This window comes from Archocentrus centrarchus, chromosome 2 (assembly GCF_007364275.1).
Source record: "Archocentrus centrarchus isolate MPI-CPG fArcCen1 chromosome 2, fArcCen1, whole genome shotgun sequence".
In the NCBI taxonomy this organism is placed as follows: Eukaryota; Metazoa; Chordata; class Actinopteri; order Cichliformes; family Cichlidae; genus Archocentrus; species Archocentrus centrarchus.
This window is the reverse complement of record NC_044347.1, coordinates 29,671,229-29,687,528: the sequence shown is the minus strand read 5'-3', so window position 1 is coordinate 29,687,528 and position 16,300 is coordinate 29,671,229. Positions and strand designations below refer to the sequence as shown.

Here is a 16,300-nt window from a genome sequence, read left to right as displayed (position 1 = left end):
CTAAAGACTTGATGTGAGTGTCCAAAGTGAAGGCAGAATCAAATGTGACCTCAAGGTTCCTAATGGAGGACTTAGCAAATTTTGCGAGGGGACCTAAGGCTTCCATTATATTGGGCACAAATCTATCTGGGGCGCAAATAAGTATTTCCGTTTTATCTTCGTTTAGTTGGAGAAAATTGCCTGCCAACCATGTTTTAATAGAGTCTAAGCACAAAGTTATCACCTGTATCTTAGAAACATGTTCATGCTTAAAGGAGATATAAAGTTGAATGTCATCAGCGTAACAGTGATATGATATTCCCTCAAAGGTACTCAGGATGTGCTTTAACGGGAGTAGGTATAAGAGAAACAATAAAGGCCCCAAAACAGAGCCCGGGGGGACACCATAAGAGAGATAAACACACGAGGACCTGAAATCAGATATAGCCACATGAAAGGATCATTCAGATAAATAGGAGGCGAACCACTTCAAAGCAGATCCTGATACACCCACCCAGTGTTTCAGCCTATCAAGCAGAATTGTATGGTCCACAGTATCAAAGGCAGACGTGAGATCCAACAGCAATAATAGAGAACATTCTCCTGCATCACTGCTCAACAAAATGTCATTGGAAACTCTAAGGAGAGCTGTTTCTGTTGAGTGGGCTCTCTGAAAGCCAGTCGAAATTTGTCAAAAATATTATGTTTTTCTAAGAAGGCTGAAAGCTGGTTAGCTACAACTTTCTCTAAAATCTTAGCTAAAAAAAGGCAGTTTAGAAATTGGTCAGTAATTATTAAAGATAGTAGTGTCAAGATTAGATTTCTTTAAAAGAGGATGAATAACAGCAGTCTTTAGATAAGCTGGAACACAGCCAGAGGCTAGTGACGTATTAATTATGGGACGGATGCATGGACTGATGTGACGAAAGACATTTTGGAGACAGTGTTTACATTTGAGTCTGCCTTTGGTGGCTTTTTAACTAGCAGGTGTCTTGTCCATGGCTGCACAACACACTAAACAAACTAAACTACACACTAACTGTGCACTCCAAACATGCTAATCTCTCAAATTTCAAAACCCACTTTCAGTATCGCTGTCTCTCTTTTGCCCATCTCTCTCACAACTTTCACTTGTTCCTCAGCAACCAAATGCCACATGTTGCCATATAATTTTTTGTTGTGACTTTTGACATAATTTATTGATCATAACTCTGGTTACTGAAAAAACTGGTACACAGCTTGAAGTCCACATTTTCTATACAAGAATGTGCATAGAGATCTGTTTGTTTGTTTGTTTGTTTGTTTGTTGTTTGTTTGTTTGACCTACAAATTTTCTTAAGAAAGTTCTGACTTCGACTCAATAAATTGTTTAGGTCAGTGACACCAAATGCCACTAGATTTTATAGATTTTATTTTATCACATATACTATCATAATATCTTTTGCAATAGATACAAAAGCAAATGCAGGTTTGATGTAAGGTTTGTGGTCAGTGTGTAGAATTTTGCAAAAATAGCCTATAGTGCCTATTAAGCTAACCAAAAAATGTGACATTTATCATTTTCTTACAGTGTTTTCCTGCAAAATATTTGCTCTGGTTTGGTTTGGTTTGGCAAATACAAAACCTCCTCCTAATGGTAGTGGGCTTCCCAGGCAGGACAGTGCTCATCACACTGCAAAAAGGTACTTTTATTTGGTTCAAACCCTGTCTGAGGTTTTCATGTTCTTTCTCTGCATGTGTGGCTTTTCTCTGGGCGCTCAAGCTTCTTCCCACCATCCAAGAACATGGATTTTACTTTAATTGGTGATTCTAAATTGGCCAATGATCTCAGTTGGTATAGAAAGCTCTATGGCTCTGTTAATGCAGTTAATGTGGCCTGTAATCAAATGCACTAAGTGGCCAGTAAAACCAGAAAAGCACTATACAAAGTGGACTGTACAAAGCACTATACAAAGTACTTTTCTGGGGTGCTTTTGTTGGGGTAGCTGCCGCTCAGGAGGTAGAGCAGGTCTGAACTGAACCCCAAGCTGCTCTCTGACGCAAGCATTGGAGTATGCATGTGTGTGAATGTCAGACAGTAAAAGCGCTTAGATTTATATGGAAGTGCTTGTGTGAATGGATGAATGCAATTGTGTTGTGTTGTAAGCTGCTCAGATAGAGAAAAGTGCTATATAAGAACTAGACCATTTAGAAATGCCAGTTCTTTTCCAACACCTTCAAAGACTTGAGGAACACAAGAGACAGCCCAAATCTACAGGCTTGTTGGTGTGGTTGAAGGCTAAATGACCTTGACGGGATGAGGGCCATGTGTTTTCCTTGCCTTTCATGGTATTTCCCATGTATTTTATTGGGTTATTTCATGGTTTTTTCTCACCTTGAATGAAGATGATGTATTTTCTTCTTTTTTGTTCATTAGAGAACTGTTGGACTAAGTCAGCAGTGCATTTGCGGGTGGGTCTCAAAGCAATGCACTAGAAGTCAGTATTGTGTGCTTAATGTGTGTAACTGTGTGGATTTTATTGTAGATGATGTTGGTTTTTGTTTTCCTGTTGAAATGGGAAAATAAGCCACTATAGTTGTTAGTGCAATTATTGGTTGGAGATTGGTTTCATCTTTAAAGTTTTTAAATTCTTGTTTTTAAAGAATTCAGCTTGTTCAGAATAAAGGACCTTTACATGTAGTCTGTTTTGCCTCATTTGGCCAGACACCACATTTTTGGTACCAGTAGTGGGGTTTCTGCCAAAATTGAGTTCTTTGGGGTTAGTGGTTGAGTGCATTGACAGCTGTAGTGGTGGCCATCATGCAAAAGGGAGCTCAAACAGAAGGGCCTTCTCTTAGGAGAGAAGATCTGGAAACGGGAACATCCTCAGGATAAGGTCGTGGGAATAATCATCTTGGACAAGGACAGCAGCAGCAATGTTCATCTATAGTGACTTTAGAGGGATGCTGTTGAACCTTTAATACAGTGCTAAGGTGTTCCCCCATTCCAGAGACAGACTGTGATAAGGAATGTGTTTCAGACGAGGAACTTGACACTGACATTGATATGCAATCCAAGTTATCTGAATTAAGGTTAAAGCATAGTCAAGCTATGGCTCAAATTACTGCTCTAAGTGGTGGAATGAATAGGCCTTGTGTTTACTTACCCAGAGAGTGCCCAATTACTCCATTCATTGAGGATATTAATGTTGATGGTCACTCTGTTGATGAATTTCTTGATGAAGTAAATCGCACAGTCCAAGTCCGAGACTTAAACAATCAAGTTCATATTGACTATGTTTATTCCCTCATTAGAGGTTCAGCACTTGAAGAAGTAAGGGTACGTTTTGATGGTGAAATAGATAATGCTGCTGAGTTACTTAACATACTGCGAGAAGCATAGAGTGAGAAACACAGAACAGCTCAACTGCTGCAGAAGTTTTATGGTCGTTACCAACTTGAGGGCAAGGACTTCTTTGACGACTCACATGCACTTTCTCAGATTCTTCACACAGTGTTAAGACAGAGATCTGATACAGTAACAGACAGCATTAGCAATAAGAGACCAGTTTGTGGAGGGGGTTAGAGAGCCAGCCTTACAAAGAGAGCTTCGCAAAATAGCACTGCACATTGTTTGAGGTGTAGCAGGAAGCAACTGCCTGGTTTCAAGAAGATCCATCCCCTAGCACAAGAGCTGTTAGGAGTTGAAACATCATCTGTGATAGTGTGTCAGCAAGGCCGGTTCAAGATCAGTCTTCTAGAGTAGATGATATACTAAAAATTGTTTTTGAGCAAGGTAAAGCTATTATTGAGCAACCAATGTTGTAAAAGACAGTTACATGGACAGAGAGAAGCCGGCTGGGACTGGCAAGTCCAGACTAAGGCCACAATTGAGTGAGAATGGACAGCCCATGTGTTTCAGATGTAAAGGCATTAGACATAATTCAGTGTTCCAGCAGGAGAAATATGATCTCTCTTTCATGTCCCTGTTGGTGCTCTTGCTGCAGCATTTTGGATTGACTGGAGGGTTTTCAGAGAACTTTTAAAACATGCAAACATCCATTAAAGGGGAGTTTTTCCTTCCCATTGTCGTTTTGACTGTTGGGTTTTCTCTGTAATTATTGTAGGGTCTTTACCCACAAAACAAAGCATCTTGAAGTGATTGTTTGTTGTGATTTGGAGCTTTATAAATAAAATTGAACTGAACTTTTTTTTCAGCATCATTCTGAGACTGCATGATTCTAATTTTAGAATACATATTTGTTTAATGTGCACACTGAAGGACAAATCCTGATCAAAAATGATCAGAAAGGTTGGACACCATTTTTCTGAGGTTTTTATGGCCAAATATAATAACCTCCATTTTGTCTGAATTGAGGTCGTGTTAGGACACGAACAAAGAGAACACATTTTGATTTATGACCCTTGGACAGATTTGTGAGAAGGCAGAGCATTATTATATCATGGAGCATAACACCACATCACCACCAACATTGTCATCATGTGTCATCATCTTGGCCATCCACAGCAGCTGCTGAAACACCAGCCAGGAGGCAACATTAAGAAAAGTTGCAGAGAAGAAAGGACAGACATGAAATGTGCATGTGGGGGCCAGCGGGAGCTCGGTTTACAAAGGCAAATTACACAGTTGCATTATCATATTACAATAATACTGACTTAATCAGATTGGGAAAGCATTTACAAGAGAGATGTGATAGCAGTGCACTAAACACCCAGAGAAGGGAGTTGCCCTCATGTGTTATATGACTATGCTAATACACTGAGTCAAATCATGCACATGGTTTGGACCCATGAGCATAAACCTTCACATCAGGATCAGTTGTCTTAAAAAGGCACTAGACATCTGTTAGAGAAGCCATTCACTCTGAAGTGAAATGTATGCTGTAGTTGGACATCTAATCAATTACTAAATATAAATAAAATAGCATTTTATCTATTGAATTACAGAAAATTTAATCTAATATTTTTTGGATTACTTTAGAAACCATGAAAAACACAAAATTTCCTTCCTCAGTCCATGTTTCCTCAAGATCTAGCCGACAGGAAGACAAACAAATGGGAGGAAGAACTTATTCGAGCCATGACAAATACTGCCTGACATTTGCCTCTCAATAATCGGCCACCTGAAAATATTAGTTGTGAGCCAGATTTGGTCCAGAATACATTTACTATCTGAGTATTCTAACATCAGACCAACGTGTCCACGTTACAAATACTGTGACAAGGTGACTACAGACCACCCTCACATCACTTACTATTCCCTTAGAGTTAAAGTTCCTTCCATTGCCTTGTCGGAGCAACATCTTCCTGTCTGTATTACTGAACGAACCTGTACATTGGTCCGGTCTTCACCAGGACCTTGAAACGACAGCACATTCTCATTCCCAGCTCATCACACGCTCACATGTCTGCGCCACACTCAGTAGAGTAAAGCTCAACATACTAGATCAAAAGTGACTTTTATCTCACAAAAAATGGTGCCATAAGTTGTTTCCACAAACAGGTTATTATGACATAGCTATGTGTTAAAACCCATTCCACAGAATAAGTCAATTTCAGCCTAAAACCATAAAATTTTCCTAAACTTAACCAGATTTGCTGCCTAAACCAGTGTTTTCTCCAGATCATTAAAACAATTTCAACACATCCTTTATTAATATAAATATTCAGAGGCTCACTCATTCAGATAACTCCTTCAGTCTCATCAGATGCATGAGAAGCTCTCCTAAAATCCTCTCTTCTCTCATCTGCACTTGAAAGGTAACTTCAGTGGAGCTGTGGCAAAAGTGGTTTGAGGACGCAAGGCCACCTTTATCTGAACGCATCTTCATTCCGATGGTGCTGCAGACCGTCTGGTAAAAGAAGCAAAAAACAGGCTGAATCCTAATAGCTGTTGCTCTGCTTTGCATTGCTAATGTGGTCAGAAAACTAGGAAATAGCTGAATGTGCACATCAGGAAATCTGAATTATGTTTCATTAAAATTTATGTGCTCTTGTTACACATTTGAAACAGCTCTGATATGCAGAGTTGTCCTGATTAATCTGGTGGAGGTTAGTGCCACACTGGAGGAGAGTTATGTCAGTGTAAAATATATATTTGTATAATAGGCAGGAGTTCAAAGCAAGCACAGCTGCTACACCTCAAGCTATATTTAAATGACTAACTCTCATATAGTGACAACATCCAACCAGGACTGAAGTTTTGTGCCAACTCTGACTGCAGGAAGTGAACTGAACCTTGTGGGCAGCTGACTCTGAATGGAGTATTTTAAGAGTATGTCAGGGGCACTCGTGTCTTGAGTTTCCTCTTTTGCCTCCTGACAAATTTACCCTGCTGTACTTCCATGGACTATTTCGATCATGGGGGGATCTTGAAACACTGAAATAGCCCAACAGTGTAAGAGTGATCATCTATGTTTTACAAAGAGTTCACACAGAGGTCAGAGCTGTGCCTTGAGAGACTGTCCGTTGACATGAGACATGAGATCTGAAATAGGGTGAAGGGAGAAATGGTTAGCACCATTGCCTCGCACTGAGAAGGTTCCTGGTTTAAATCCCAGCTGGGGCCTTTGTCCCTGTGTGGGGTTACTCCATGTACCCCAGCTTATTTCCAGAGTCCAAAGACATGCATGTTAGGCTAATTAATGGTTCTAATTTGTTTCCAATAAGCAGGTTTGTTTTCTAATTCATAATATTGAATTAATAAGAAATGGATGGATGGATGGATGGATGGATGGATGATAATGCAGGGTTATGTAATAATTGCCAACAGTTCCAGGATCTTCTTGCTATTTTAGTTTGCAATAAAATACATTAAAATAATTTTGCCTGTCGTGTTTTCATATGTTTGGTAAAACAGGACACGATAATGTTTTTCTCCTAAAAAATACCCTCTGGCTGTTTATACATTCTAAATGTGTCTGTAGTTCGATTTATGGTATAGACAACTCTTGTATATTATGTTTTGGTCCATCACCAGGATGCCCTGGTCCAGATCTGGGAGGAGATCCCCCGGGACACCATCTGCCATCTCATTAGGAGCCCTGATGTTGTCAGGCATGCATACAAGCACGTGGGGGCCATACAAAATATTGAGTACTATTTTGAGTCACTGCAATGAAATTTCAGCAAAGAGAACTAACCTGATGCATCATTTTTTCACTTCTTTTAGGTGCCTTTGAATTCAGCCCTCTGTGGGTTAATAATTTTCCTGCCGGGGGGGGTGGGCTGCCCGTCGTCTCTGGCTCTCTGGACTCTAGCCCCTGGATTGTGGGGGTTCCGTCTGTAGCCTCCCTCCTTCCTCTTCTGGGGAGTGTACGCGGTTGCCATCGGGATGTGTGGCCCCAAGTCTTCTGAGCTCCTGTGCTGTGGATGGCCTGGGTCCCCTGGGTCCTTCCCTATCTGCCTCTGGATCGCGGGGGGCATGGTTGCAGTTTCTCGCCCTCATTATCGAATACATTGCATGACAAAGGCGCATACACACACATTACTACAAACAATAAACTTGTGTGTGTGTGTGTGTGTGTGTGTGTATATGTAGGTGCATATGGGTGTGTGTATGGATGTGTGTGTGTGTGTGAGTATATCAACCCCTTTTATTTTTTTATTTTTTTTCTATCTCCTCCCCCCCCCCCCCCCCCCCCCCCCCCCTTTTTCTCCCCCCCACCTCTTGTTCTTGCCCCTTCTTTGTTGCCTGTCAGACTTGGCATGAATAACTAAATAAAAAGATAAATAAATAAAAATAAAATTGCAAACATTAACAAGAAGAGCCTATAGGAAACATATAGAGCTGTTCTTGTCAAAGCAAATATGTTTGGTACATCAGTGCATTCGGATCATCATTCCGATTGTGAAAGATGCCAGACATGACAGGCTAAAAGAAAAAAAAAAAAAAATAATAATTTTCCTTTCCAACAAACAATATGGGATCTGTTTGTTCCAAATACATTACACAGTCCATCTCAGTATATTTATCCAGCATGATGTTCTTCCCATTGAGATCTGATGTGTTTTCAAAGTGTCCCTCTATTTTTTGGGAGCATTCTATATCTATTAGTTAACTCAACAGGATATAATGATTGAATTTATAGCTAGTTTAACAGAAAATGACCCCCTCAGCGCCACAGAGCTTTTAACTGTTTTTATGTTTGAAATTTAATCAGTAAATACTACAGATGGGCGACAAGGAAAAAATGCATGCAGCATCTTAAGCAGAATTTATGGTTCAGCGGGGGTAGAGCCTTCGCAGGCTGCTGGCCCATCTACCTGCAGAGAACACCTGCTGTTGAGGTAGGCAGTGTGTGCTTTAGTTAGGGTTTGTGTTAATATTTGTCACTTGGGCAAGTTCAACTTCACATTGACATTAACTCTCCAAGTTTCTACAAGTCTTCTGCTGGGCTGGAATATTTATATTTTACAGAACTGTGTCCGTCTGCATACACGCTTCTGTTTGGACAGCGAACAGAGAGAGTTTCACCCACTTCACATGGGCTCCAGTGCAGTCCTCCAAAATACTTACTGCACATCGCTGTACGTGGGTGACTACTGAGTATGCTGATAGGTTGACAAATGAGCCAAAATAGGGAAGGGAGCGACAGCTGAGTTCACCGGAGACACAAGAAGTACAAAAGAATTCATCAAAAATGAAAAATAAATAAATTAACAACATGAAAAGCACAGACGGTGGCTGCAGTGGACACTTGACTGTTTCCAACGGTCGGCGTCACTTCACTTTTTATGTTATAACTTTGCTCTTCTCTGGGGCTGGATGACAAACTGACAGCAGTAAGAGTAGCCCACAGACTGACTGTGGACTGCCTTCATACTACTGCCTGCTCAAGCATAAAACAAGCATAAGGCCAAAATCTCCTATAAGCATTAAGCTGGTGTGAGATCTGGTGGCTGTGAAGGCCTTTGTATCATTTCCATTTTCATCGAATCCTTCAGAGACCTGGACGGGGCATTTGTATCCTATCAGGATGGACATTTTTCTTCACAGAATAAAGGTAATCATCAGGAACGACTTTGGATTGATTTCCAGTTAGCCTTCGCTCTAAGGGGACAAGTGGGCCCAAAGCTTGGCAGCAAAATGCTCCCAACAGAATAATATCAACAACCAGATCATCCGAGAGTAGAGGTCAAGGGTCATGTTTTGTTTTCTTTCTCACCTGTCTGTATGTATTGATTTTAATATTCTCTCTGTGCCATACTGTGTGCTGTAGCTCGCTGCACTGTGTGGTGTTTTATGTAAACAGGTTGAAAAATCTATCTTTTAATAGCATCAGCCTGACACCAGGGTGTTCATCTACTTTTGAGTTAAAAATATTTTGACTGTGGTTTTATTTGAACTGTATTATCATTGGATTCACCGCATAAATATAGTACAAATAATGTTTCCTTGATATTACTGAGAAATAAATGTTGCCAGAATCACATGACGGTTCAGAAAGATGTTATGAAGTGAGTGAGTGGGGAACCACGCTAAGGAAATAGATGATCTGACAAAGTTTATTGTAACTTGTGAGTTTGAATATTGCTGAGTTGCAGCTGTGGCTGACAGAAGCTGAGGTTTGGTCAGGGAACATCTGACAGACCAAATGTGGCTGGCAGGGAGGGTAAGGTGTGTACCAGGTAAACTGAGCAGCGAAAGGGGCAGGATGATTAAGAGAGACAACAGGATAGAGCTGAAAGCAAGACAGGCAAGTGTGGCTGCGGGACACCGAGTGAATGGACACCGAGTGAACAGGGAAAGAAAGAGTTACTCATATGACACAGAAAAAAAGGTGATCTGACAAAGGATGGAGCGGCACCAAAGTAAATATACTGCAGGGGCTTAATTAATGGATGTGTGCATATGAGTTGACTGAAGGAAGAGGATCAGAGTGTCACACCCAGACTGATACACACAACACATATACACATAAACGTTATGCCAGCGTGAAGCTGGTTCTGCCTTTTGAGAATTGACATTTGGACAGTTTGAGAACCAGTTACTGCAGAGCAGTGACATTGTTTTTTCTTAACTCAAGTTCATACTTTTTTTTGTCTCCAGTGGACCTTTTATATTTTCTTTGTGATTATTTTGTCATTCATTTTATTTTCTCTTGAAATTCTGTTTTAGTTATTATATGGTTTTATTTGATTTCTGTACTTTTAGCTGCATAATTTAACTTTCTTTAACCGTTTCAGCTGATTTTTTTCTATGTAAAGCACTTTGTGACTGGCTGCTGCTGTTCAAGATATGTTTCTGCAGACTGAGGCATTTGATGGACAGTTTAAGTTTGATATTGTGATGCTTGACTTTCTCGCAACAAATAATAATAGGTTATTGTAGAGGCCAAGAACCTCTGTTTCGTTAACGCTCTTTCATTTTTTCTTTTTTTTTATTAATTTATTTTTTTTATGAAAGATCGGAGTTTATCATCTCATATAATCTGCCCTCAGTACCTGCCTTTATCACCATGCCCTGCCTCAAACAGCTTTCGTTAGCTGGTTCACAAATACAGCACAGAACATGTTTGTATATTTTTTAAACATCCGATCACATGCTACTTCTTCGAATTTTGTTTTGGCCGGAAAACACCTTTTCATGAAAGAAACTCCTTCTCTTTGTTTTACCCAGTCAAGTGATTCATTTTATTTTCTTCTGAAAGTCTTGACCGGAAATTGCTTGAGTAGCGTCAGGAATCTCTTCCTGGTCGATGTGGACAGAAAGAAGAGATGTAGGGTGAGGTCTGTTGTTGTAGTTGAGCTAATGATGGGGAGAATTAGTAAAGATATGTCAGGAAAGTCACATGATTCATTGAGGATTACGTTTAGCGGCTTATAAAGCCCACTTTCGCTATGCTCGAACAGATGGTGCCGTGGTGCATCCTTCATGAGCACACTATGGACTGTTAGCCGCTAACGCTACATACCAGTGCACCTGTGACCGGCTTCTTTGTGTCATTCAAGTCGGCGGCTGTTTTTCTCATTGTCTGTTTGGTAACTCAGCTTGTTAAGGTAAACATTAGGCTTTTTTTGTACTCACTACATCCAGGGCGGAAAGCCTCGGTCACTGGCGTCCGACGTGCTGTGCCTGCTTGACGAAGAAGTCTCCGTCCAGAAATGTATGATATTAACCTCGTTTGCGTCTCGCTGGATGCTCATAGACTCGCATAGTCCGTAAATAGTTCGTAAACTAAGAAATGGCGTCATCCAAAGCAAAGGTCGGAGTCAACAGTGAGACCAACTCCCTGAAAGAAAGTAAGAGCTGCGCTAGCAGCTCAACTGAAGAAGCCTCAGCAAATACCCGCATGTACTGCCTTGATGACCTGGAGACTATCGCCACAGTCGGTGAGTTGATTTGCTCATAACTGGACGGCTGTCTCAAATGGCTACAGTGTTACATACTGTACTTCCAAAGCTTTAGGCCAGATGTTTCCCAAGGTATTTTCTATGACGTCAGAAAACTCAACGAAATCATATGTAACAATAACAAGAAGCCGCCTAGTCTCATAGGAGGATATCAGTACTTTATCATTGTGTCACCCAGTCCAGCAGAGCTGCTTTATCTGTTTGGTACATTTTGTTTCTACAAACCTGACTGACTTCCGTCATCATCATCAGCTCTGTGCAGTTCTCAGGTATACAATCTGCTCCAGAGCAGCTGCTGTCTCTAAAGTGTTAAATTCAACAAAACAAAGAAACAGTTTTAAAACACAATCTTTAAAACAATATGAAGCCACTATTCAGGATCTCCACAGCTGTACCTCGGCTGGTGTTGATGGTGTGCGAAAGTTCATTTCTCTGAATTATGTGTCATAACTGTGATTCCACAGAGTCTTACTGGAGCGTGCTGACTGGTTTGTATGATCTTAATTGTGTAAATCTCTTGTTCTGAGGAACCAGAGAAAAGCTTTGCTGTTATTACACACTGGCTGATTCACTTTGAGAGAATTGTGTGTGTGTGTGTGTGTGTGTGTGTGTGTGTGTGTGTGTGTGTGTGTGTGTTCTGTTTCCTGACTATGAAGGGCTCTCATTTGGTTAAATGTGGTTTCACTCTGAAGGAGCTGGTCTCATTAAATGTTTTTAAGACCATTTTAAAAGCTCTGAGGTACAGATCTCTGGTTGTAAGTGTCTGAACTGATAGGATATTTTGGTTAAATACAGAAGTGTTTTAATTTTCAAGCCTAAAGATTTGAATTCACTTCTATGTTAATATTGTATACATCTGTTTTTGTGTATCTCTGTATATTGCTGCTAGTCTTGGCGAGGACTTCCTTGTAAAAGAGAATTTAAATCTCAATGGGATTTTCCTGATAAAGGTTAAATAAAATAAAAATAGTCTTTTCACTCTTCTGTACTGGTTGTTTGGAGTGATTGACTGTACAGTCTCAGGTCTGATAGGCCTTAATCCTCCCTTCTTGTTGGGGGCTCATAGTTTTGTTTTTTAATCCTGACCTTGTTCCATTCCCATATAAACTTTTTTACTGTATTGTACCGCTTCAGGATGGGATTAGTGGTTGTTGTCAGCTGAATGAGGTCTTCCATTGTTTTTTGTAATTTAGGCTTAAGTTCTCCCATTTCTCTAATTTCTTTCTTTTCTTTTTTCAGACTTGTTCAGTAAGAGCAGCTCTCTCTCAGAACTTGATGTAGCAGGTTTCCATGATGGCATACTGAGAGGAAGCCACTTAAATCTGAATTTTTCCACCATATACAGATAGCATAAGTCAGATAACTGGATAGCCTCAGACTGTTAATTGTGTAGCTGATAGTTGAGAATTTAACTGAGCAGTATTCATCATGTGTGATAAAGATGTGCAAGGGTCAGTCACCACAGGTAAGATGTTAGCTGTGAACAGCAGTAGTTTGTGTTCCTGATCACTGCCCTAATGCTGATGATTTTTCTTGAAAAAGTAGAAACCATCTGAAGAGCAACAGGCTCAAAGAACGGCCCTGACAGGTTCCTGTGGAGAGGCCAGAAAGGGCTGATAACCCCACTGGTTATCATCAGTGACGCTCATCTGCATAGTCAACCATCAAAGGCCCAGTTTGACCCATGAAAAACTCTAAGGTGGAAAAAATAAACTGACGTCCCATCATGTGAAACGCCTTTTTTGGCATCTAAAGGATCTAAAGGCAGCTATTAGCATGTTTTGGATTGGCTAAAAAACATTAGGTGTTAGAATGTTCTCAGGCTAGAAGAGGATCTGTTCTTCCCCCTCGGTTGTAAGGTTAGGTGAGACTTGTTGCAGAAGCAGCACTATTTTTGGTGGCAAATGACTATTTTCAAAAAGCATTCTCACAAACCTCTGCAAAACTGGGAGAAAAATATTAGTATTGCCTTCATAATATTTAACAGGGACTCATAAACTAGTGAACTGTGGGTCATAAACTAGTGATTCCCTAGTTACCCCTCAGCCTGTTAAGAGGTAACTAGGAAATTATTACTAAATCTCAGACAAGTCTACTAAAAAAAATCGTTTTTTTTTTTTTTGTTTTTTTTTCCTGAAAAGCCGAAAATCTGAACGCGATAACTCGATAAAGATCTCACCCAGGATTTTCAGTTGGTGCATCTCCTAAAAATCTCAGATGAGTTTGAATATCAGAGGTCAGGTATTCTGGAAATCTTGTGAATTTGATAACTCATGAAACAAGTCTTTGGATTTTTAAATTGAAACAAAATATGTATGTAGTAAAAATCTTGGATGGGTTTGAATTTTGGTGACCTTGACCTCAAGTTTAGTGAAAATGTTGTGAACTCAACAGCTCAAGAAGGAGATCGCAGGATTTGTTTTATATAGGTGCATTTACTCAGGATGTCATATGGGTTTCTCATACTGAGAGCTGAGCTGCTCGTACCGACAGTCTGTGACAGTTTGGAATTTGGTAACCTCAATACAATTCCTGCATTATTTATTCTGCAGGGTTCTCATGTTATAATGATAATAATGATAATAACCCTTCTGCTGACAATTGCTGTAACTGGTGTTAAAAGATGTTCCATGCTTATTGTTTTGTTTAAAAAACAATGAGCCTTTTATGTAAACATAACCTGGAGTGTTGCTGTCACCATTGCTGTAGTTTGTGGTCAGAATGATGAAGAGGTTCAGAGGACTGACTCAAATGCTACACAGATTTAAGGGTTTCAGTTTTTTCATGATTTGTTTCAAATTACAAGGAGAGTTGATGTCTTTACATAGATCTCTGACAAACAGTATAATCATAAGTATAATTCGCCCCATTAAGATCTACTGAGACCTGGTAATCATGTGCTCTAGAACAGAGGTCCCCAACCCCCGGGCCGTGGACCGGTACCGGGCCGTGGGACATTTGGTACCGGGCCGCACATAAAGAATAAATAACTTAAATTATTTCCGTTTTACTTATTATCTGCGCCTAAACTATATTTTATTTTGAAAAATGGGCGGATTCGCTCCGTTACTTCCCTCCATGACTTCCTCTTGACGTGTCAAGACGTTTCTGCTCACATGATACGTCACCGCTAAAATTAAACCCAGAAGCTTCAGGCCTGTCTAACGAAATCGGTTGGTTGACCTACATAACGCTTCTTTAAATTTTTGAGTGCTCAACAAGAGTAGAAAAGCGCTATGTAAGAACTAGTCCATTTACCATTTTTATTTATCAACACCGGGGATAGCAGTGAGGTAGACCCAGCCATCAAACTGACTCTCCAGCGCTTGACACCGCGGCTCTGCAGCCACGCTCCATGTGAAATCGGCCGAACCCAGTCAAACCAGAAGCCAGCAAAAATGAGTATCAGAGAAACAAGCTCAGCGGCCTTACACTGATTCAGTGTTATGGTGAGTTGTATTTTTCATGCGCTTTATACAGTAAAAATCACCTAAGTCGAAGTCGCACAAATCGGGTTTTCGCTCTAGTTGGATGGCATCTGCAGGTCCTGATTTTTCCTAACATTAATTCCAATAAAATCATCACATAAATCCGTCGGATATTCACCTACCTCGGATGAAAAATCTGGTCCCATTGTAATAAATTTCCAGTTAAACGTGATCGCATAAACTGGATGAGTTTAGCGCTAAAACCCTCCTCAGCTCCTGTCCGCCCACTTCCATGCATCGGCTCGTTCATGCACAACTACACACACACTAACAACGCCTGGAAATTGTTTTAGTGTTTATATCAGTTCATTTCACCGGGGACAATCGTGGCAAGTGTAAGCTACAAACTTGCACTTACGAGTAAAATTTCAGATTATAAAATTTGCAGAAGCAAATTCATAGATGAAGCAGAAGCCATTGCAGCGAAATTCGATAATAGACCCCAAACTGGGCCATTTGAATCCGACTGAGGTGATTTCTACTGTATTTGTTTTTGCGGTGTATCTTATTTTGAAGGCATGTTTTACCATGGCTCTAACAGCTGACCAGAGAGCGCTGTGGGCAGAGAGCCTGTTATTCATGTTAAAGCGGGATGTTACGAGAACGCTGCTGATAGAGCTGCATACGAATACAAAGTGGATTCCCGTTTTTTATTATTATACGTAGAAAATATCACACTTGGTTATGGTCGTATCATTTATTTTGACGTATTTATTCGCCACACCTTAAAAGCCGGTCCGTGGAAATATTTTCTAACACTAAACCGGTCCGCGGCTCAAAAAAGGTTGGGGACCACTGCTCTAGAACATATACTTCCATTGGATTCTACTACCAGGAGGCTGGGGGGGAGCACCGGGAGCCAGCATTTATTTAGTTTTTTTAATGTTCCTCTCAGTTATACATGAGCAGGGTGTATCTTGGGCAGTATTACATGAAAAGTTATCTGTGCTCCTTCTGGTTGTTACTAGAAGATTGTGTTGACCATACAGGTTTTTGTTCATATTGTTGAAGTATCTCATTTATGTGCTTAACTGAAATTACTGAAATTGTTTGAGAAACTCTTTTCTTTTACTTGTGTGGCTAGAATGCTTCAGCAGCCCTCCAGACCCCTCAGAAACATGTTGTGTGTTCAGCATAATTTACTTCGACGATACTAAAGTAGTTGAAGAGAGCCTTCTTTGTACACTGACAAGCCTGGCTTTAAGCCCAACGTGTACCTGCTAGTACATTGATCGTGCTTCGCTGTACTCCCCTGTGGTGTAATAAAGTATGCTTCATGTATTCCACCTCCTTCAGTCCAGCTTTGCATTTATATACAGTTCTACTTCCTCCTGATGTGTAATAGGAATAAATACTCTGTACTAGCTGATGACCCTATTTATCATCATTAAAAATGAATCTATTCTAAAGTTCAGTTTAATAAAACTATGGGAGGACACCTTTTATAAATTAGACCAATTATTAATTTTTATCTGCAC

At 40.3% G+C, this 16,300-nt stretch overlaps 1 protein-coding gene across 1 annotated transcript in view; it reads left to right on the top strand.

Moving 5' to 3' along the window:
* The first annotated feature begins 10,651 nt into the window (after positions 1–10,651).
* The window catches only part of prkx (protein kinase X-linked), a 46,201-nt gene continuing 40,552 nt past the window's right edge, over positions 10,652–16,300 (top strand). The window contains exon 1 of the mRNA XM_030751328.1: positions 10,652–11,313. Coding sequence (XP_030607188.1) covers positions 11,166–11,313 — 148 coding nt within the window. The 5' untranslated portion in view covers positions 10,652–11,165. The remainder of the gene's footprint in view (positions 11,314–16,300) is intronic.